The sequence below is a fragment of the Myotis daubentonii genome, chromosome X, assembly GCF_963259705.1.
Source record: "Myotis daubentonii chromosome X, mMyoDau2.1, whole genome shotgun sequence".
Taxonomy (NCBI): Eukaryota; Metazoa; Chordata; class Mammalia; order Chiroptera; family Vespertilionidae; genus Myotis; species Myotis daubentonii.
Window position 1 is genome coordinate 21,174,565 of NC_081861.1, and position 23,196 is coordinate 21,197,760.

At 40.1% G+C, this 23,196-nt stretch overlaps 1 protein-coding gene across 1 annotated transcript in view; it reads left to right on the forward strand.

Moving 5' to 3' along the window:
• The first annotated feature begins 248 nt into the window (after positions 1 to 248).
• The window catches only part of LOC132223420 (melanoma-associated antigen 10-like), a 38,784-nt gene continuing 15,836 nt past the window's right edge, over positions 249 to 23,196 (forward strand). Inside the window, exon 1 of the mRNA XM_059678631.1 lies at positions 249 to 344. Coding sequence (XP_059534614.1) covers positions 249 to 344 — 96 coding nt within the window. The remainder of the gene's footprint in view (positions 345 to 23,196) is intronic.

Here is a 23,196-nt window from a genome sequence, read left to right on the forward strand (position 1 = left end):
ATCAACACAGGAGAGAGAGAACTACATAAGCAGATACATGGAGAAGAGAGATCATGGGGAGAAAAAGTAGCAGCCTGCATATGAAAGAAAAGGAGGCATCACTAGAAAAGGAAGTAAATGAAATGAAGGCAAACAATATGTCAGAGAAAGAATTCAGACAAATGGTCATAAGGTCACTGAAAAGAATGGAGGACAAGTTCAACAATATGTGTAAGAACCAAGATGAAATGAAGAAGAACCAAGAAGAAATGAAGAAAGACATCGCTGCTATCAAGAACTCAAAAGAAAGCATCAACAGTAGACTAGAAGAAGCAGAGGACTTCAGCATTGATCTAGAAGACAAGGTAGGAAAAAAATACACAAGCAGAGCAGCATCTGGAAAAAAATTTAAAAAACAGGAAGAGAGCCCTAACCGTTTTTTGCTCAGTGGATAGAGCATCAGCCTGCGAACTCAAGGGTCCCAGGTTCGATTCTGGTCAAGAGTATGGACCTTGGTTGATGGCATATCCCCAGGAGGGGATGTGCAGGAGGCAGCTGATCTATGTTTCTCTCTCATCCATGTTTCTGACTCTCTATCCCTGTCCCTTCCTCTCTGTAAAATATCAATAAAATATATTAAAAAAAAAAACAGGAGGAGACCCTGAGGGAACTTTGGAACAACATGAAACAAAACAATATCCACATAATAGGGGTCCCAGAAGGAGGGGAAACTAAGCAAGGAATAGAAAAGCTGTTTGAAGAAATAATGACAGAAAACTTTTGTGATATGGGGAAGCAAAAACTCACACAAATCAAAGAAGCTCACAGAGTCCCAAACAAAATGAACCCCAAAAGACCGATGCCAAGGCACATTACAATTAAATTGTCAAACAACATCAACAAAGTAAGAATCTTAAAAGCGGCCAGAGTGACAGAAAGTTACCTACAAAGGATCCCCCATCAGATTAGCAACTTATTTCTCAACAGAAACACATCAGGCCAAACAAAAGGGAATGGAACAAAATATACAAAGTCATGCCAAGGAAGGGTCTGAATCCACGAATACTGTACCCAACAAGGCTATCCATCATAATTGAGGGTGAAATCAGGAACTTCACAGACAAAAAAGTGACTAGAGGAGTGTATTACAACCAAACCAGCAATGCAAGAAATGCTAAAGGGTCTGCTGCAAAAAGAAGAAATAGGAAGTGAAGAAGGAACACAGGCATAAACAATAACAATGGTGACAAACAAGTACCTATCAATAAAATTTTTAAATGTAAATGGATTAAATGCCCCAATCAAAAGACATAGGGTAGTTGATTGCATAAGAGAACATGACCCATATGTCTGTTGTCTACAGGAAACCCACCTCCGAAAAAAAGACTCACACAGCCTGATGGTGAAGGGATGAAAAAAAGGTTGTTCAGGTGAATGTAAATTTAAAAAAAGCTGGGGTGGCAATACTTATATCTGACAAATTAGATCTCAAAGTGAAGGACATAACAAGAGATAGGAAGGCCACTTCATAATACTAAAGGGAGCAATCCAACAGGAAGAAATAACTTTGGTAAACATATATGCACCCAATACAGGAGCACCCAAGTACATAAAAAAACTTCTGGAGGATGTTAAGGGAGAGATTGACAGCAATACAGACATAGTAGGGGACTTTAATACCCTCTATCAACATTTCACAAATCCTCTAAACAAAAAATCAGCAAAGAAATGTCAATCCTAAATGACTCACTAGATCAGATGGAACACATTGACATCTTCAGAACATTTCACCCCAAAGCCACAGCATATACATTTTTCTCAAGTGCACATGGGTCATTTTCAAAAATATACCATATATTGGGTCACAGGCAAAGTATCTTCAAATTCAAGAAGATAGAAATCATATCAAGCATCTTCTCAGACCACAATGGCATAAAACTAGGAATCAACTACAATAAAAACAATCACAAAAATCAAACACCTGGAGGCTAAATAGCATGCTATTAAACAATAACTGGGTTACCAGAGAAATCAAAGAAGAAATAAAAAGCATCATGGCAACAAACAACAATGAAAACAAAACAATCCAAAATCTATGGGACACAGTGAAAGCAGTCTTGAGAGGGAAGTTCAGAGCTCTACAAGTCTACCTCAAAAAAACAAGAAACAGTGGTAATAAATTATATAACCCTACAATTCAAAAAGTTAGAAAGAGAGCAAAAAGAGAAGCCCAGTGTAAGCAGAAGGAAGGAAATAATAAAGATCAGGGTGGAGATAAATGACATAGAGACAAAAAAAAAACAAACACAATACAAAAGATAACAAAACCAGGAGCTGGTTCTTTGAAAGGATAAACAAGATTGATGCACCTCTAGCCAGGCTCATGAAGAAGCAAAGAGAGAGGACCCTACTAAACAAAATAAAAAATGAAAGAGGTGAAATAACAACTGATCCCACTGAAATACAAATGATTATGAAAAAATTCTATGGACAACTCTATTGCAACAAAATGACAACCTAGATGAAATGGACATATTTCTAGAAAAATACAAGCCCCCAAAACTCAACCAAGAAGAGTAAAAAAAAACCTGCCTAATCAGACAATCTAGTAAGTGGGTGGATCTGGGGATCAAATTCAGGTGTGTTGATTCCTAGTCTAGAAACACAACTATGGGAGCTCTGTAAGGTTCTTCCATCTCTCTTCTCACTGAGAAGGTCTAGCTTTCATGTCCCCCTTTTTTTTGTTTTGTTAATCCTCATTTGCTAAAGGTGGAATCCATCGCATTTTAATATTCTACCCAGAATGTAAATGCTTGAAACAGAATTTTTCATGTTCCTCTAACCAGTCATTACTCTCCATTTAACTAATTTTTGCCCTCCTTCCAAATAGTCCAAATCCTTTATAACCCTTTCTCACAAGAACAATCACCCAATAATGTTGATTGAAATTCTAGCTTGAAAATCTAGCATAATCGCTTCTCGGCCTTTTGGCTAAGATCAAGTGAAAATCTAGCATAATTTCAGCCAATACAACAAACACAAACTAGTTGGCTTATGAGGTGATGTGTAGCCCCTAATGTTTCTTCTCTGAGGACTCAGAATTGCTTGAGGTAGAAACCAATGCAAATAATAATAATAATAATGCCTCTAAGGAAAGGAGATCCTTGACTTTATTGACCATATGCCATATTAAGTAAAACTCCAACTTTACTGATAACAACTGCTAATCATATCATTTCTTTCAGTAATTTAAATGCATCTAATTCTTCAACTTCAATTTTGCTATTGTGTGATTTTCCAGGTTCCATATTCCATGTTTGACTTATGATGAACTATTTGGTATATGCAAATAGAAAAAGGGATAAATTATTATTTCAAGGCTTTTTGATATGCCTTTAAAGTTTAGAAATATGGTGATTAACAAAAAAGACAATTATCCTAGTAGTTGCAGAAATTATCAGGTATATGGAAATGTATCTCCTAACCCTACCAAGAACAAGAGCCAGTAAAACTTCAAGATTTCCTTGGTTGATCACTCAGAAATATGGTAACATGGGAATGAGCAAATGACAAGGAGGCTGAAAGGGGAATTCTTTCCCAGTCTCCACTAAGACAGAAAGTTGACTTCTTAAAAATGTGCTTATGTTAACAAATTAAATGTTTATAATACATCTGAATCATTGGCCCCTCCTCCTCCTCTTTGGTATTCATACAAAACAACTCAATAAATGACAGTATAGAGAAATGAAATGTAAATATATGCATAGCTTTATCAGATCTTCTGGGAAAAGTAAGAAAAAGAAAAAAAAAGAAAAGAAGTCTGAATGGTATCTTGTGGTGAAAGCTACAAAACTATGAAAAACACTAAATGTTTCCTTGTGTTCAAGGTGAAAGTTCTGGCTTCTGTCTCCACAGTGAGTCAATTAGGTTTTACTCACCTCCTGGGTTTCTAACTGTGCTTCTAACCCCAGGTGACCTTCTTGCAAAGGTGTGCCTGTGACAAAAGAGGCTGAGCAATACTGTAAAAGGAACATTCACAATGAGAAAAGCAACCAGAAACACAATTTACCAACCATTTAACCACATTATAATGATGGAGCAGAGCCTACAGACAATTGGTAGACACAAGTGATATTGTAGTATATCTTAGAAATAAGTTGGAGGGGATAACATAAAATTTGAAACAATAAGAGTAGAACTCAAAAAGACTCTTGTTACAAGTGGATTTCAGAGAAGAAAAAGATCAGGACATACCAGCCTTGACAAGAAAGACCACATGGGGAACAAGGATACTGAGTTGCATTTAACTGGGGAAAGAATAACAGTATCCATAGCTTGAGCACTTATTCTGTCAGACACTGGGTTAGGTACATTATATACTTAATCTCACTGACTTCTTACATAGGTAAGGTTCTATCACCCCCATGTCACAAATCAGAAAATAGAGGGTCAGGAAGATTAAGTTATTTTCCGAAGATTAGACAGCTTAGAACAGTCTTCAGGAGAATGTCATATTAAGGAATTACAAGGTTTTGCATAACTGGTGCCTACTTGCCTCTGCAGCCTCATTTCACACCACTCACCTGCTCATTCAACACATTCAACCATAAATGAACCAATCTCTTTAATTGCAGGGTGTGTATATTTTGTGTTTCCGCTGCTTACATAAATCTGCCTCCTTTGCCTGCAAAACTTCTATGCATCTTGCAGGTTTTTTAAAAAGTGACTTATTTGCCTACTGATCTAAATCAGGTTCCTGATTAGACTGACTTACATATTATTCATAGCATTTACCATTATTTATATTTAAATAATTACACACATGTTGTATTAGTCAGAGTTCCCCAGTCAAGCGCCTGAAAATTCAGGTAAGAGTTCATATTGTAACCTGGCCGGCATGGCTCAGTGGTTGAGTGTCGACCTATAACCCAGGAGGTCACGGTTTGATTCGCAATCAGGGCACATGACCGGGTTGCAGGCTCCATCCCCACTGTGGGACATGCAGGAGTCAGCTGATCAATGATTATCTCTCATCACTAATGTCTCTATCTCTCCCCCTCCCTTCCTCTCTGAAATCAATAAAAACATATTTATTAAAGTATAGTTGACATACAATATTATATTAGTTTCAGCTGTGAAATATAGTGACTTAACATTTATATACCTTACAATGTGATCACCACAATAAGTCTAATAACCATCTATGACCATATAAAATTGTTATGATTTTTTCAACTTCTGATGCCATCTTTGTATTCTAATTTTGTATGATTCCTATTATATTTATTTTTTGTATCTCCTGTATACCTGGAGTAGTTTTGTTATAATTCTTGTAATAAAACACAATATTATTTTATTATTTTATTTTTCAGTTACAGTTTACATACAATGTTATCTTGTAATAGTTTCAGGTGTACAGCATAGTGGATACACAATCATATACTTTACAAATATTCCCCCTGATATTTCCAGTACCCACCTGGTACCATACATAGGTATTAGAATATTATTGACTATATTCACTATGCTGTACATTACATCCCTGTGACTATTTTATAACTACCCATTTGTACTCCCTTTACCTTTCTCACCCTGTCCCCCTGTTACAGAAAAACCTGAGAAGAACCAAGAAACACTTAGAGAGATGGAGTTACATTTATTATTATTACGCGCAGGCCCAGAGGAAAATGTCTCTCAAATTCTGAGACGAAATCACACAGGAAGTTTCCTGTATTTATACCATTCCACCTTCTTTGTCTCCCGAATATGGGGTTTTTCCAGTTCCTTTTGCAAGTTCTTAAAGGACCCTATGTGCTGGGGCTTTGAGACCTCAACCAAAGGCTTGGCCTGACGCCAGCACTGATAACTTCGTCTGGAGAAGGTTTAATGGCCTCTCTGAAATGGGAGTAGTCTTATTTTCCTTATTATTTAAGCCAGCAAGCATTTACAGAAGCCAGAAATAGCAGGGTTAACATTTCAAACAGCAGTTTTTATATAAGATGGATGCTTCACCCCAACCCCCCCCCCATGGCAACTGTGAATCTCTTTCTGTTCTGTTTATTCATTTATATTGTTCTTTAGATTCCACATAAAAGTGAAATCATAGGGTATTTGTCTTTCTCTGATTGATTTATGTCACTTAACATACCTTCTAGGTCCATCCATGCTATTGCAAATGGCAAGATTTCATTCTTTTTTATGGCTGAGTACCACTCAATTTTCTACATGTACCACTGCTTTTTAATCTACTTATCTATTGATGGGCACTTGTGTTGCTTCCATATATTGGCTATTGTAACTGGCTGTGATCAATTAGTTGTAAGGCACCACTGCACTCGGACCAGCCTATTGGCTATTGTAAATAATGCTACAATGGACATAGGGGTGCATATATTCTTTCAGATTAATAAAACACCATTTTCATAAACATGCATAAACATATCCCACCAAAGAATAAAATGTCTCTCTTGTTTCCCAAGTGTTGTAGGAAAATTTCATCTTATTTTTATAGATTCCATAACTGTATCCTTTCAAATTAAGAAATAATATTAACTTTGGATTGCTGGATGAAGTGCTTCAAACATCCAAGATTAGGAAGTCTACAGTGTAGCCTTACTTTTCATGAGGAGACTCCAAATTAGGTGGGAATAATTAAATATCATTAAGCCCAATGAGAAGATGAGGAATGAAGCAAAAAGAGCAGTACAGCCAACATGTGGCCTTCCTGATTCACATTTGCTATGAATATCACCAGAATGTCATCGCCAGTTTTACTCCTCAACTTATTATATTCTAGCAAGATCATTATTAGTTGCCCATTAATATATGACTCCCATTATATAGTGAGTTTGGAGAAGAAGCCAGTCTTGTCCATATATAACTGAGCTGAAATATAAGCTTCAAGAAGCTTATTCACAGACTAACTGCTTCAAGAAGTCCAAAGTCACACAGCAAGTCCATTATACTGACAATGAAGGTGACATCCTAATGAACAATTTGGGCATTCCAAATAGTTAACATAATCTTCCAACCAAAGAAAAGACATATTGCATTCAATATTAGAGCAAGTAAAATTAACAGTAGCTTAAACACTGAGAGTGGTATAAAATTCAGGATAGTAGTTACTTTTGGTAGGAATGTATGTAGTGACAAGGAAGGACCATGAACAGGGTCTGGAGGGTGGTTAATATAAATGATGCATAAATAGATGTATTTACATTTATAAAAAAATATTGAATTACATGCCTATGATTTGAGCACCTTTCTTTTTATTCATACCTATTTCAATAAGAAGTGCACTTAAGTAAATGTTGTAGTGGAGAAATAGAGCTGTCAAGATAAAAGGAGTTATCACTATCAGCAAATGGTTGTCGAGGAGCCAGGAGAATCAGATGCAATCCTGCCCTTAGGAAACCTGGCAGAGTTAAATGAAAGTATCTCTATCACAGCCCAAAAAAGAAGTCCTTCTTAGTACTAGAGAAGGAATGTGAGGCTAAGAGTAGGATGGCAAGACAAGTAGATAGGAGAATAATGTGGGTAGTTGGCACCATAGAAAATAAAGTAGGAATCTTCCCACTATAGAGTGGTATGACAGCTGTCATCCACCCATGAAGTGGTGGAGGGTAAGAAGCAACTTCCTTGTAATCCCATAGCAACACTTAATGTGTCTTTGCAATATACTTATGAATCACCATTGATAACTCTACCTGAGCAGGTTCTGGGTCTATTTCTTAAAGAATGGAGTCAGTGCCTATAGGTAGAATATTTACCTGATATCTCTTTGACTTATGGTGGATCAAAAGTTCTCAGTAGGAAACACATTCAAAGTGGTCAGTAGTTACAGAATATGCATAGTTTAGTGGCACTAAATTAGACACCACTATTTCAAAATACTCATGACCACAAAGGAAATCTGTTCCACTCGCTCTGAATACAATATGATAAGATGCAGAACTGCCTACTTACCTGCAAGACTTTCAAAACTCTCCAAAACCCCTAACTCCTTGCCATTCATACACACAACCACCAAATAATTGAAATAATTATGGTATTTGGGTCTATAACTTAAACACATTGCCCACCTGCCCATTAGAGCTTATATTGACTGGTTTTATAATGTTTCACATCACTCTTTACCTCACTCATCTAGACTTTCCTCCCTATACTGATCTCTATATTACTTAATTTGACTGAATTCCCTACCCACCAGTATGCCTTTTAAACTGTTGTGGACTTGTCTCCCATTCAATCTATTCTCCTATATCTTCAACCTCTTCCCAGAACCACTCTCCACCTTCTCAGCTTAACTGAGACCTGCCAGTCACATGAGGACATGCAACTGTCAAAGGTGGATATTTTTATCTCACAATCTTGATTCCAAGAGCCAAGGACAGCCTTATTCCTCATTGCTACTTCAAAATCATCTATTCTTTTCTTCAAAATCTGAAGCTCCTTTAAAGCTCATGTCATCAATCAAAATCACATGCTACCCCTCTTAGTTGCTGCCAATTACTGACCTACAGTGGCTCTTTTTCATCCATTAAAGGCCTTGGCTATGGTTCCCTAACATCACTTCCATTTCTGTTTCAGTCATAATGTTTAGTGATGTCAATAACTACATACATACTTCTTCCTCCATACTCAAATTTAGCATTACCAACAATGGCACCACTTCTGAAATCTTGATTTCAACCTATAATCCTTCCTTCTGGACCCCCACTCCAACAATTTTTCAATCAACTTGTAATCTCCAATCTATTGACTCCACCACATTACCAAGTCCTATCACTGTTTTCATGCCCTCATTTATTTACTCCTATTAGGAGGTGGGGCCTTTGGGAGGTGATTAGGTAATGAGAACAAAGCCCTCATGAATGAGATTAATGCCCATATAAATAAGACCCAAAAGAGCTCTCTTGCCCCTTTTAGCCACATGAGGATATGAAAAGTCTGTGACTCAGGAGAGGGCCTTCACCCAACCAGGCTGGTACCAACCCCAGCCTCCAGAACTCTGAGAAATAAATTTCTGTTGTTTATAAGTCATCCAGTCTATGGTATTTTGTTCTAGCAATCTAGGTGGACTAAGACAGAAAAGTGGTACTGTAAATGAGGTTGCTGCTATAACAAATACTGAAAAAAATGAGGAATTGACTTTGGAACTGGGTAATAAGCAAATGCTGAAAAAGTTTGGAGGTGCATGCTAGAGAAAGTCTACATTACCATGGTTAGATTGTTAAGGGGGATTTTCATGAGGTCCCAGGAGGATAAGAGAACCGTAGAGAAAGCCTCCATCTTATCTTGTGTCTCTCTCCTCCTATTCTCTACCCACACTGACTTTCTTCTTGCTTTTCAAAAACAGTATTTTATACCTCCTTCCCCTTATGTATCTTATGCAACCCATGAGATAAAACTGCATGTTATATTTCCTAAGTATATTATTTTATTCCAGACCTATTTGCCTTTTACAAATTTATTATTCTTTGTCTCTTCCATGGCCAACTTATAACCATTTATCATGATTTTGCAACAACATCATTTCTTCTATGACTCAGTCCTCCAAGCATCATCTCTTCTGTGTTAACATAACACTTTACATTTTTGTCAGTTTGTAACAACTCTCTTGGTGTATTATAATAATCCTATCTATAATAATAATAAAAGTATAGTATGCTAATTAGACCGGACAGCCGAACGACCTTCCAGACATCCTTCTGGATGACCTTCCGGCCACAGCCGGGGCTGCGAGGGTCAAGCCCCTTGCACAAATTTCGTGCATCGGGCCTCTAGTATAATAACAGAGGAATATGCAAATTATCCGGGATGCCCTCACAGATAACAACTGGCAGGAATGGGTGGGCGTGGCTGCATGCCACATGAGACTGGGGGACCTGAGGCTGTGTCAAATAAAATAAAATGCATTCACATGCCCTAAAGCACAAGTATCCCAGCAGATAACACACTGCAGGTTATTGTGTAATCACAATGATTACACAATATTGATTACACAATAAACTTATTTTCACACACAAAAAAATAACATCTTCATTTAAAGATGCCCCAGTAAGGCTGCTGAAGCTTTCATCTGTCCCTCTCTACACTGAAGATGACAGGGTTCAAGGAGGAAGGGCTCCAGTTTTGTTTTCTCAGTTCCCAGCTAGGAGACCTCCCTGGGGCAGCTCTCCCCTCCAAGCCCTGCACAGGATGGGCACTCCGCTCTGCCCTGGGAGCCCTGAAGGGAGGCGGAGCGAAATGCTTTCCCTGCGGGACCCCACTCTCCCTGGGAGTCCAGCAGGGAGGGCGCTTTCCCTGGGAACCCGGAAATCCACCTCCTGGGGTGATTGTGCAGCAGCCAGGCCTGGCGAGCTGCAGATGTGTATGCTGGCGGAGACCACACAGCTGCCATAGTTGAAGTTGTCCTCGATTGGAGGACTGGAGGTAGCGGGGATCAGAGTCAGCCATGTCGGCAATGGAACCCCAGCTCCCCACCGAATGACTAGAGCATACGGACCAAAATGGTCCTCGGGTCCTCGGTCACTTCCTGAGTAGCAGTCAGCCCAGATTTGGGATCAAACCCAAAACCTAAGTAGGTGCCCTGACAGACTGGAACCCAAACCTTTGCTGTGGCAGAGGAGCTCTAACCCACAGCAGGGGCCAGGGAAGCCAGAGGGGTTTTGTTGAGGGGCCCTGACAGGCAGCGTGCAGCAGAGTGGGTTAGAACCTCCTCCTGATACAGTAAGGTTGCGGGTTGGATCCCTGGTCAGGGCACAGACAAGAAGCAACCAAAGAGAGCATAATAAGTGGAACAACACCCTGGTGTTTCTCTCGCTCCCTTCCTCTCTCTAAAATAATCAATCAATAAAAATTAAAATAAAAAATAAACCTTCTGACTTGCAGAGTTGCTAAAACAGTTAGAAACTGAAGCCCAGTCCCTTCCCATTCATTCAATAAATACTTCATATGCTCCTTCAATAATCACACTGGGAATGGGTGCTTGTTTGTTTGTTTTGGTTAATCCTCACTGAGGACATTTTTGAAATGATTTTTTTTTACAGAGTGGAAGGGAGGGAGATATACAGAAACTAATGTGAGAGACATCAATTGGTTGCCTCTTGCTGAATCCCTGACGAGGGCCCCGGATTGAGCCAGCGACCCAGGTACATGCCCTTGATTGGAATCCAACCCGGTACCCTTCAGTCCACCTGCAGAAGCACTAGCCACTGAACCAAACCAGCATTTTTTTTTATTTTTAAGTCCTCCTCTACGGATATGTTTTTTTTTCATTGATTCTAGAAAGAGAGGAAGGGAGAGGGAAAGAGAAAGAGAAAGATCGATCAGTTACCCAAGCAATCTGACAGGGATGGAACCCAAAACCTGTGTATGTGCCCTCACCTGGAATCAAATCCATGACCCTTTGGTGCATGGGAGGACACTCTAACTACTGATCCACACCGACCAGGGCCTGGAGGTACATTTAAAAATTTTTTTTCAGATCTGCCCTGGCCAGGTGGCTCAATTGGTTGGAGTCTCAACCTGTACACCAAAGGATTTCCTACTAGATTCTAGGTTAGGGCACATACTTAGGTTTAGGTTAGATCCTGGTGGGTCAGCAGGTGCAGAGGCAGCCTACTGGTATTTCTCTGTCACATGGATGTTTCTAAAAATGTTTCTAAAATCAATTTTAAAAACATCCTCAGGTGAGAATTAAAATATATTTATAAATTTTCAGATCTAAAATTTTATTTGGTTCTTGTATAAATTTTATTTTTCATTTACAGGTCACATTCAATATCCTATCCTATATAATAAAAACCTTATATGCAAATTGACCAAATGGTAGAATGACTGGTCGCTATGAACTGACCATTTGGGGGCTGACGCTCAATGTAGGAGCTGCCCCCTGGTGGTCAGTGTGCTCCCACAGGGGGAGCGCCACTCAGCCAGAAGCCAGGCTCACAGCTGGCAAGTGCAGTGGCAGTGGTGGGAGCCTTCACAGCAGCACTAAGGAGCAGCAAGCAGGCAGGCAATAAGGAGCAAGGTGTCCCAAACTGCAAGAGGGCACAGGCCGGGCTGAGGGACCCCCCCCCCCCCCACACACACACACCCCTAGTGCATGAATTTCATGCACGGGGCCTCTAGTTAATTTATATATCTGTCTCTTCTATTATACTGTGAGTCTTTTAATGTTATGAGTTGTGACTTTATATATTTAGTGCCCACCATAGCACTTACTTCATGGTAGGTAAATGTTGGAGCAAGATTAAATATTCCTTAACGTAATTTAATGTACGTCTACTCTAAAGCATTCTTTATTTTTTATGCCTAGGCTATCCTTAATGGGGAAATAATTTGCAATTTAGACAGACACTTGCCTGAATTACAAGTTTGATGATGATGATGATGATGATGATGATCTACAAATAGGAGGAGAGGATCCTTAAGTGTCATCCCAGGATTTTCATATTCCCTACCAAGTGATGGTCATGTTCAAAAATTGAAAATGTAATAAAAACAAATGTGCTCACAGATCTGAAGATGAGAATCCTGACTTTGGACTCTTTTCCACAAGAGGTGAAAGAAAAATCATGATTGTTTACAAATAGCAATATTGAAATATTTCCTCTAATTAATCCACTTTACTTTAGTATAAATTGCTTTTATTTTTGGTGCTCATTAGCATTACCACAGGCAGGTTCACACATGTAAAAATGAGGGGTTTAAACCACCCTCTTCCTTATTTGGGCGTATTTATAGAGTATTGGCTTTCAGTTTCTCTTGCTGTTTTGAATGCCTCAGTCACTTACAAAATGTCTGAACATTTATACCTTAGTGGCCCGGTGCACGAAATTCATGCACGGGGGGGGGGGTGTCCCTCAGCCCGGCCACCTTCTCCAATCGGGGACCCACAGTCAGACATCCCTCTCACAATCCGGGACTGCTGGCTCCTAACTGCTCCCCCCACTGGCCTTCTCGCCCCCACTGCTCCCCCTTGCTAGCCTGCTTGCCCCCAACTACGCCCCCCCCCCGCTGGCCTGATCACCCCCAACTACCCCCCCAAGTCTAATTAGCATATTACCCTTTTATTAGTATAGACAGGATATGACATACTGCCATAACTGTAACATATATACCAGTATTACTCTATGAGAATACATGCTTCATGCAATAGGAAGGCATCTAATACATTACATTGTATATGTTGTAAGTAGTAGGAAAATTGTATTCGTAGCAATAGTATACACCCTGTAACTTCCCTTCCTGATTCGGGAATGGTTCCCCAGTTCTTTGAATATTTCCTGGCCCCTGATGTATTTGGAAAGAAAATAGCTCAGAGTTTGGAGAAATTAAATAACAATCAACTGCCTCCTGTACTTCCAGCCAGATAACAGGAAAAACATCCCAGGCCGGCACCTCCTATGGCTGAGTTCTGGAGTGAGGGCCTGTGGCCCAGCGCTGGGCAGGTAACAGCGAGCACCTCGGGTCCATCCTGCTGTAAGCCCAGCGACCGGGGCCCTCCGCTCCTAGCCCCTCCTGAGCCCCAGTGCCTCCTAACAGGGTCCCAATGCTGCGCCCCAGATCCCACTGCCCTCTCCTTGTCGGGGCCCCGGGTACAGCAGCACGGGTGCAGGTGTCTCATTTTCACTAAAATGTTCAACCTGCGCCTGCTCCACCAGTGTCTGCAGGTGGCCCAGGGGCAGACAGTGATTCCAGGGGCAGACAGTGATCCCGGAGGCGCTCGCCACCCCCGCCAGAGCTCAACCATGATGGTCCAGGATGAGACAGCCCTCCCAGGCCCCGTGGCTGCGACTTGGACCTGATTCCTTAACCAGGGACCTGGCGCTGGGCAGGCGGCAGTGGCGCTTCCTCCCCAGCGGGTCCCTGCAGTTTCAGAACCAAACTCTGAGGGCCTCCCTGGGTGGCAGCAGCCCTGATCCCACCAGCTCTCCCTCGATCCCACCAAGTCTTGCTTCTCACACTTGCTTCTCACACTTGCTGAAAACCTTCTCGGTCCACTTGCAATAGTAATCTCTGGCGGGGCTGAGGGGATTGGGCGCTGCCATCTTGTGGCTATGGGTGCTGCCATCTTTGTGGTGATGAGACAGTCAATTTGCATATTCCATCTTTATTAGATAGGATAGTAAGTTACATATGAGGGGAGGCTGGCTGCTGGAAATCCAAGAAGATTTTTTTCAGACATAGCATGATGTTGTGAAATATTTATAGCTTCACTGTAGCCCTGAACTGATTTTTGTTTTCTCCAGGAGATTTCTGAATTTTTTGCCATAGTCATAAACTACCTCCAAACAACTACCTTATTAGTCCTCCAAAAAGATCTACTTACTCAAATATCATTCTATAGATCAGTGGTTCTCAACCTTCCTAATGCCGCAACACTTTAATACAGTTCCTCATGTTGTGGTGACCCCCAATTTCATTGTTACAAATTGAACATAATTAAATAATAGTGATTAATCACAAAAACAATATGTAATTATATATGTGTTTTCCGATGGTCTTAGGTGACCCGTGTGAAAGGGTTGTTCGACCCCCAAAGGGGTCGCGACCCACAGGTTGAGAACAACTGCTATAGATGAATGGATAAACTATGATGCATCCAAACAATGGAATAATACTCAGTAATAAAAAGGAATGAATTACTGATACACACAACTTGAATGGCTCTCAAAGGCATTTTGCAGAGTAGAAAAGCTAGTCTCAACAAGTTACATACTTTATCATGCTACTGTTTTAGAGGATATGAATCCATATATTAGCTAATAAAGTAGGAATATGCAAATTGACCATCACTCCATCACAAAGATGGTGGTGTCCACAGCAGAGGCAGGGTATCTGTAACACAAGATGGCTGTGCCTACAGCAGAGGCGGGGTTTCCATAACACAAGATGGCTGCATCCACAGCGGAGGCTGAGTTCCCATAACGAGCCTTAACAAGCAATCAACAGGGACCTGAGGCTACTTGGCACTGAGCCCGGGCAGGGGACCTGAGGCTGCGCCCCCCACCTGTTGGGGCTTGACAGGGAACCTCAGGCCACACCCTCCACCCTGGCACCAGGCCAGGCAGGGCTTGACAGGGGATCTGAGGCCACATCCCCCGCCCAACGGGGTTTGACAGGGGACCTCAGGCTGCGCCTCCCACATGGCGGGGCTTGATGGGGGATCTCAGGGTGTGCCCCTGCCCTGGTGCTGGGCTGGGGGACCTTAGGCTGCTCCCCCAGCCTCAGGCTGTGTCCCCCACTCAGCAGGGCTTGAAGGGGGACCTGAGGCTGCGCCACCCACCTGGCAGGACTTCACAGGGATCTCAAGGTGAGCACCCTGCCCAGTGGGGCTTGACAGGGGACCTCAAGGTGCCCCCCCCTCCACGGTACCAGGCTGGGGGACCTCAAGCCGAGCCGCTCACCCTAGCGCCGGGCCGAGGACCTCAGGCAATGCCCCCTGCCTCAGCGCCGGGCCTGGGGTCCTGAGAGTGTGCTGGGGGACCTGAGGCTGAGCCCCCCACCTGAAGGCACCTGACAGGAAACTGAAGCTGCACCTCCCACCTGGTGGGGCTTAATGGGGAACCTGAGGCTGCTCCTCCTACACAGCACTGGGCCAGGGGACCTGAGGCTGCACCCCCCGCCTGGCGGGGCTTGACAAGGGTGGGGCCAGCTGGGTCTGGATCTCAACAATGGGGTTGGGGCTGGCTGGGTCTCGGTCTTGCACAATTTTGAGGTGCCCTGGGTGGTGGGGACTTGACTCTGGGTCCCGCGGTGCGCCCCAGACTCTGGCAGGAGGAAGATTTTCATATACATTTTACTAATTTTCTTTCATCTCTGACACTTCTATTATAGAGAAAGGGCAATGGCAATATTGAAATATTTCCTCTAATTAATCCCCTTTTAATGTGCATGAAATTCGTGCACTAGGTCACTAGTATTAAAAATATAAAAATAAAATTATTACAAGATAATCTCATTGAAAAGAAATAAATAATATCTATATATTTTACAATTGAATATATAAACACCGTTGAATCAAAATAATTTGGTAAAACTCAGGAATTGATGAGCTTCATGAAGAATGCCATAGGCCAAAATGTAAAGAAAGAGAAATGCTCACAGGAGGAAAAAGGATATATGGTTCTTTTAAAATGAAAACGAAAAAAATAAACAGCAAATAACACAGTGGTGAAAACATTTCTGAGGCACAAACATAATATATTAATGTGAGAGAAAACATCAATAACTTTGTTAGGACAATGTGTGAGTGAAATTGTAAAAATGAAGAAAAATAAATGCAGAAAATAAGCATATGAAATATAGCTAACAATCAAGCAAATAACTTCCACTGTAGAGAAATATTAACAAAATGATGAATCACAGTTCTTTTTATATTAAATTTACTTTCTGGAAAGTAATCATGTGTTAACTTAAGTAACTATGTGCTGAGTGGTACTCTATGAAGGAAAATGGTGATTGTTCTTTTGTAAATCTTATGAAAATCAAGGAGTGTTTAAATAAAAATACATTCTCAGGCACAACTTGTATTAATAGCAATTATGACTAAAGAATATATATTTTAAATAACATTATTTGTTTCTTATAAGCACTGACAGAATACATATAAATAATACTCAATAATTACATGATTATTATAATCCTACAAATGTTGTGATAAAATTTAATCTGATCATGTCATGGAGAATATGGTTTACATATTAACAAATTTTGCTTTATAAAATATAAGTTAATACCTTTTCTGGAGATAAGGCTTATAAAACAGGATAGACAGTAACCTGTGTATCATTGTACTTGGAAGTGTGAGGGAATTTGGAGGACAACACATCACCCACAAATTGGATTTCAAATTCTTGTATAGTTACACAAGAGGTAAGTATGCCAGAGGTTGGAGAATCCAGCAAGAGAATGATCAATTTTGAAAAAAAGCTGTGTAGACTGTGTGGAGAGAACCAAGATGGTGGCATAGGCAAATGCCTGTACTCACTGCCTCTCACTACCACATCAAAATTACAACTAAAATACAAAACAACCATCATCCAGAATGGCTGGAAAGCTGGCTGAATGAAAGTCCTACAACTAGAGAAGTAATGAAGAAAGCACACTGAGACTGGTAAGAGGTACGGAAGCATGGAGCAGGCTGGTCCAGCACCCACATGTGTCATTTTTTAATCATGAGAGAGGTTGCCTATTCAGAGGCCACCTGCAGGAGCAAGGGGTCCCACCCCCACACCAGATACCCAGCCCAGGGTCCCAGGGCTGGGAAAAGAAGTCCCTATGGGCAGTAAGAACCACCTACTAAAGGGATCGATACAAGAGGATATAACCCTGATAAACATATATGCACCCAATGCAGGAGCACTCAAATACATTAAAAAAAAAAAAATCCTGGAAGATATCAAGGGAGAGATCGATAACAATACAATCATAGTAGAGGATTTTGATACCCCATTGACATCACTGAATAAATCCCCTAGACAAAAAATCAGCAAATAAATAGCAATACTAAATGACTCATTAGATCAGATGGACTTAATTGATATATTCAGAACATTTCACCTCAAAGCCATGGAGTATATGTTCTTCTCAAGTGCACATGGGACATTTTCAAAAATAGACCACATATTGGGTCACAAGCAAAGTCTCCCTAAATTCAAGAAGACTGAAATCATATCAAGTATCTTTTCAGACCACAATGGCATAATATTAGAAATAAACTATAATAAAAACAATCCAAAAAAATCCAAAAAATTCAAACACTTGGAAGCTTAATAGCATGCTATTAAACAATGATTGGGTTACCAAAAACATCAAAGAAGAAATTAAACACATCCTGGAAACTAATGGCAATAAAAACACAACAATCCAAAATTTATCGGACACTATGAAAGCACTCCTGCGAGGGAAGTTCATAGCTCTACAGGCCTACCTCAGAAAAACAGAAAAAAAATGATAGTAAATCATCTAACTCTACAACTCAAAGAATTAGAAAGAGGGCAACAAGAAAAGCCCAGAGTGAGCAGAAGAAAGGAGATAATAAAGATCAGAGCAGAAATAAATGACATAGAGACCAAAAAAACAATACAAAAGATCAATGAAACCAAGAGCTGGTTCTTTGAAAGGATAAACAAGATTGATGAACCTCTAGCCAGGCTCACTAAGAAGCATAGAGCGAGGACCCAAATAAACAAAATCAGAAATGAAAGAGACGAAATAACAACAGACCCCACAGAAATACAAAGGATTGTTAAAAAAAATACTACGAACAACTCTATTCCAACAAACTAGACGACCTGGAGGAAATGGACATATTCCTAGAAAAATACAACCTTCCAAAACTCAACTAGAAATATTCTAAAAATCTCAATAGGCCAATAACTATGGAAGAAATTGAAGCAGTCATCAAGAAGCTTCCAACAAACAAAAGCCCGGGGCTAGATGTCTTCACAGGGGAGTTTTACCAAAAATTCAAGGAAGAACTAAAACCCATCCTCTTCAGACTATTCCAAAAAATTCAAGAGGAAGGAACACTTCCAAGCTTATTCTATGAAGCCAGCATCATCCTAATACCAAAACCAGATAAAGACACACAATGAAAGAGAATTATAGGCCAATATCCCTCTGAACATAGATGCCAAAATCCTCAACAAAATTCTAGCAAATTGGATCCAGCAGTATATCAGAAAGATCATACACCATGACCAAGTAGGATTTATCCCGGGGATGCAAGGATGGTACAACATCTGCAAATCAATAAATGTGATACATCACATAAACAAATTGAGATAAAAATCACATGTCATATCATTTGATGCAGAAAAAGCATTTGACAAAATCCAACAACCTTTCTTGATAAAAACTCTCAATAAGGTGGAAATAGAAGAATCATACCTCAACATAATAAAAGCCATACATGACAAACCCACAGCCAACATCATACTCAATGGGCAAAAACTAAAACCATTTCCCCTATGAACAGGAACAAAACAGGGGTGGCCATTCTCACCACTCCTGTTCAAAATAGTACTAGAAGTATTAGCCATTGCTATCAGACAAGAAGAAGAAATAAAAGGTATCCAACTTTTAAAAGAAGTAAAACTGTCCTTATTTGCAGATGACATGATACTATACATAGAAAATCCTAAAGATCCATGAAAAAATTGTTAGATTTAATAAATGAATTCAGCAATGTAGCAGGATACAAAATTAATGCCAAGAAATCTATGGCATTTCTATACACCAATAGTGAACATACAGAAAGAGAGACTTAAAAAGCAATCCCATTTACAATCACGCCAAAAAAAATTAAGATACCTAGGAATAAACTTAACTAAGGAGGTAAAAGACCTATATGTGGAAAACTACAGGACACTGAAAAAAGAGATAGAGGAAGACATAAACAGATTGAAGAACATACAGTGCTCATGGACTGGTAGAATCAACATCATCAAAATGTCCATAATACCCAAAGCAATCTATATATTCAGTGTACTCCCCATCAAAATAACAATGGCATATTTCACAGACCTAGAATGAACACTCCAAAAATTCATCTGGAATAAAAAAAAAGACCCTGAATAGCTGCAGCAATCCCAAGAAAGAAGAGGAAAGAAGAATAAAGTAAGTTGAATAAAGTAAGTGGGATCTCAATACCAGATATCAAGCTGTATTAAAAAGCCACTGATCTCAAAACAGCCTACTACTGGCACAAGAACAGACATATAGATCAATGGAATAGAATAGAGAACCCAGAAATTGACCCAAACCACTATGCTCAATTAATATTCGACAAAGGAGGCATGAACATACAATGGAGTCAAGAAAGCCTCTTCAATAAATGGTGTTGGGAAAATTGGACTGATACATGCAAAAAATGAAACTACTAGACCAACAACTTACACCATACACAAAAATAAACTCAAAATGGATAAAGGACTGAAACATAAGACAGGAAACCATAAAAATACTAGAGGAATCCACAGGCAGCAAAATCTCAGACATATGCCAAAGCAGTTTCTTCACTGATACCGCTCCTAGGCCAATGGAAACTAAAGAGAAAATAAACAAATGGGACTACATCAAAATAAACAGCTTTTGCACAGCAAAAGGAACCATCAACAAAACAACAAGAAAGCCCACTGCATGGGAGGACATATTTGCCAATGTTATCATCAATAACCGTTTAATCTCCAACATTTACAACTTAACAAAAGGAAGATAAACAACCCAATCAAAAAATGGGCAACAGACATAAATAGATACTTTTCGAAAGAAGATAGAAGAATGGCCAAGAGACATATGAAAACATGCCCAAAGTCACTTATTATCCGAGAGAAGCAAATCAAAATGACAATGCAGTACCATCTTACACCTGTCAGAATGGCTATAATCAACAAACAACAAGTGCTGGCAAGGATGCGGAGAAAAAGGAACTCTCATGCACTGCTGGTGGGAATGCAGCCACTGGTGCAGCCACTATGGAGAACAGTATGGAGTCTCCTCAAAAAACTAAAAATGGAACTCCCATTTGACCCAGTGATCCCACTTCTAGGAATATACCCCAAGAATCTAGAAACACCAGTCAGAAAGGATATATGCATCCCTCTGTTCATAGCAGCACAATTCAGCATAGCTAAGATTTGGAAACAGCCTAAGTGCCCATCAGCAGATGAGTGGATTAAAAACTTTGGTACATCTACACAATGGAATACTATTCTGTGTTAAAAAAAAAAAAAAAAAAAAGCAGGAATTCTTACCATTTGCAACAGCATGGATGGAACTGGAGAGCATTATGCTAAGTGAAATAAGCCAGTCAGAGAAAGATAAATATCACATGAATTCATTCATTTGTGGAATACAATGAACAACATAAACTGTAGAACAAAAATAGATCCAGAGACAGAGAAGCATTGATCAAACCATTTAACCTAAGAGGGAAGGTAGGGGAGGGTGGGGTAACGGGGAGAGATCAACCAAAGAACTTGAATGCATGCATATAAGTAACCAGTGGACACAGACAACAGGGGGTGAGTTCATGAGTGAGGGAGTTGGGGGGGGTAATAGGGAGATAAGGACACACACATAATACCTTAATCAATAAATAAATTTTTTAAAAAAGAATAATATACAGGGGTTCAATAGTAGATTAGAGGATCCTGAGAATGAAATCAATGATTTGAAATATGAGGAAACAAAAACACCCAATCAGAAGAGCAAAAAGAAAAGAGAATTCAAAAATACGAAGATAGTGTAAGGAGCCTCTGGGACAACTTCAAACGTACCAACATTTGCATTATGGGGGTGCCAGAACAAGAGAGAGAGCAAGATATTGAAAACCTATTTGAAGAAATAATGACAGAAAACTTCCCCTACCTGGTGAAAGAAATAAACTTATAAGTCCACGAAGCACAGAGAACCCCCAAAAAGAGGAAGGCAAAGAGGACCACACCAAGACACATCATAATTAAAATACCATGGACAAAAGACAAAGTGGCAACAAATATATATATCTATCAACAATTGAATCTAAAAATCAAACAAATAAAAAATATGATGAACAGAATAAACTGGTGAATGGAATAGAATCAGTGGCATGGAAATGGAACAGACTGACGATTCTCAGAGGGAAGGGAGGTGTGGGGGGCAGTAAGAGATTAGACAAAATCTTATATGCATGTATGCATTACCTATAGACACATACAATAGAGTGGTGAGGGCCTGGGGCAGGGTGGGAACTGGGTGGAGGGGAGCTATTGGGGGGCGGAAATAGGGACATCTGTAATAATCTCAACAATAAAGATAAAAAAGAATGTGTGCTTATTTTTGATAGTATAAATCACATTTTAAAATATTTATATTTCATAATCATGTAGATAATTTTATGTGTTCATGAGTGTTGAAAATATTGTAACCATCCTATATAATAAAAGCCTAATATGCTAAGTGTTCGGTCGTCTGGTCGTTCCTTCAACCAATCAAAGCATAATATGCTAATGATATGCTAAGGCCGCTCAACCGCTCACTATGAGGTGCACTGACCACCAGGGAGCAGACAGTCAACTGGTTGACCAGTCGCAATGACATGCACTGACTACTCTGACCAGTAGGTTAGCTTACTGATGGTGTCCAGCCAATCGGGACTGAGCGAGATGGGCCAGACACACCCTGGAGCCCTCCCATGGTCCCACCCCAGCTGGCTAAACTCCTGCATCCCTCCCTGGCCCCTTTCGTGCACTGGTGGGGTCCCTGGCCTGGCCTGCACCCTCCAGCAATCCGAGACCCCTCAGGGGATATTGGAGAGCCGGTTTTGGCCCAATCCTGCAGGCCAGGCCGAGGGAGCCCACTGGTGTACAAATTCATGCACCAGGCCTCGAGTAGATAAGAAAATAAAGATACCACCTATAAATCCATTAGCAGAAGGCAAATATGCTTGTTATATGTTGTACATTCCCCCATTGTTTGTAAGTATTGTCTATAGGAACATATGTATGTGTCAGACAGTCTTTCAATATTGGTTTTACTTTGAATAAGTCTGAATTGTCAGGATAAGTATCATATAAGATATTTTAGATATTAAATTTATATTATACCACTTATGTCCCTACCCAAGACAGAATAACAGGGACCAAATTTTACTCTTATCTGGAATAGCAATAAATAACAAAATAGATGAAACAATAATTTTCAATTTATTGGATATTGGGCAATGAAAGACAATGATTTCAGAGTTGTAAATAAATGAGTCTGACAGCTGCTGCAACTGAATGACTGGAGAGAGATTGTAGGACATAGTGCACAGAGGGGGTGCCTGGTAGTCATAAGATAGAGCAGGGAGCTCATGGGGGCCAGAATTTGTAGGACAGAATATCAGAATGTAAAGAGTGGTACAGAGAGAAAACCAGAGCTCACACAGGGCTAGAAATAGTTCCTGTTCCCATCAGATTGGAAAACTAACAATTCATTAAGTATTGATTAGAATACTCAAAGGGTTTTGCCTTAGGTATGAGGAATCATTACCCATAGAATAAACATCGCTCTGACCTTTTCTAACAAAGCTTAAAAACAAGACCTGTATTGTAGGTTGAATGTGTCCACCAAAAGGATATCCTATATAATAAAAGCCTAATATGCTAAGTGTCCGGTTGTCCAGTCGTCAGTTCAACCAATTAAAGTGTAATATGGTAATGATATGGTAAGGTGCTCAAC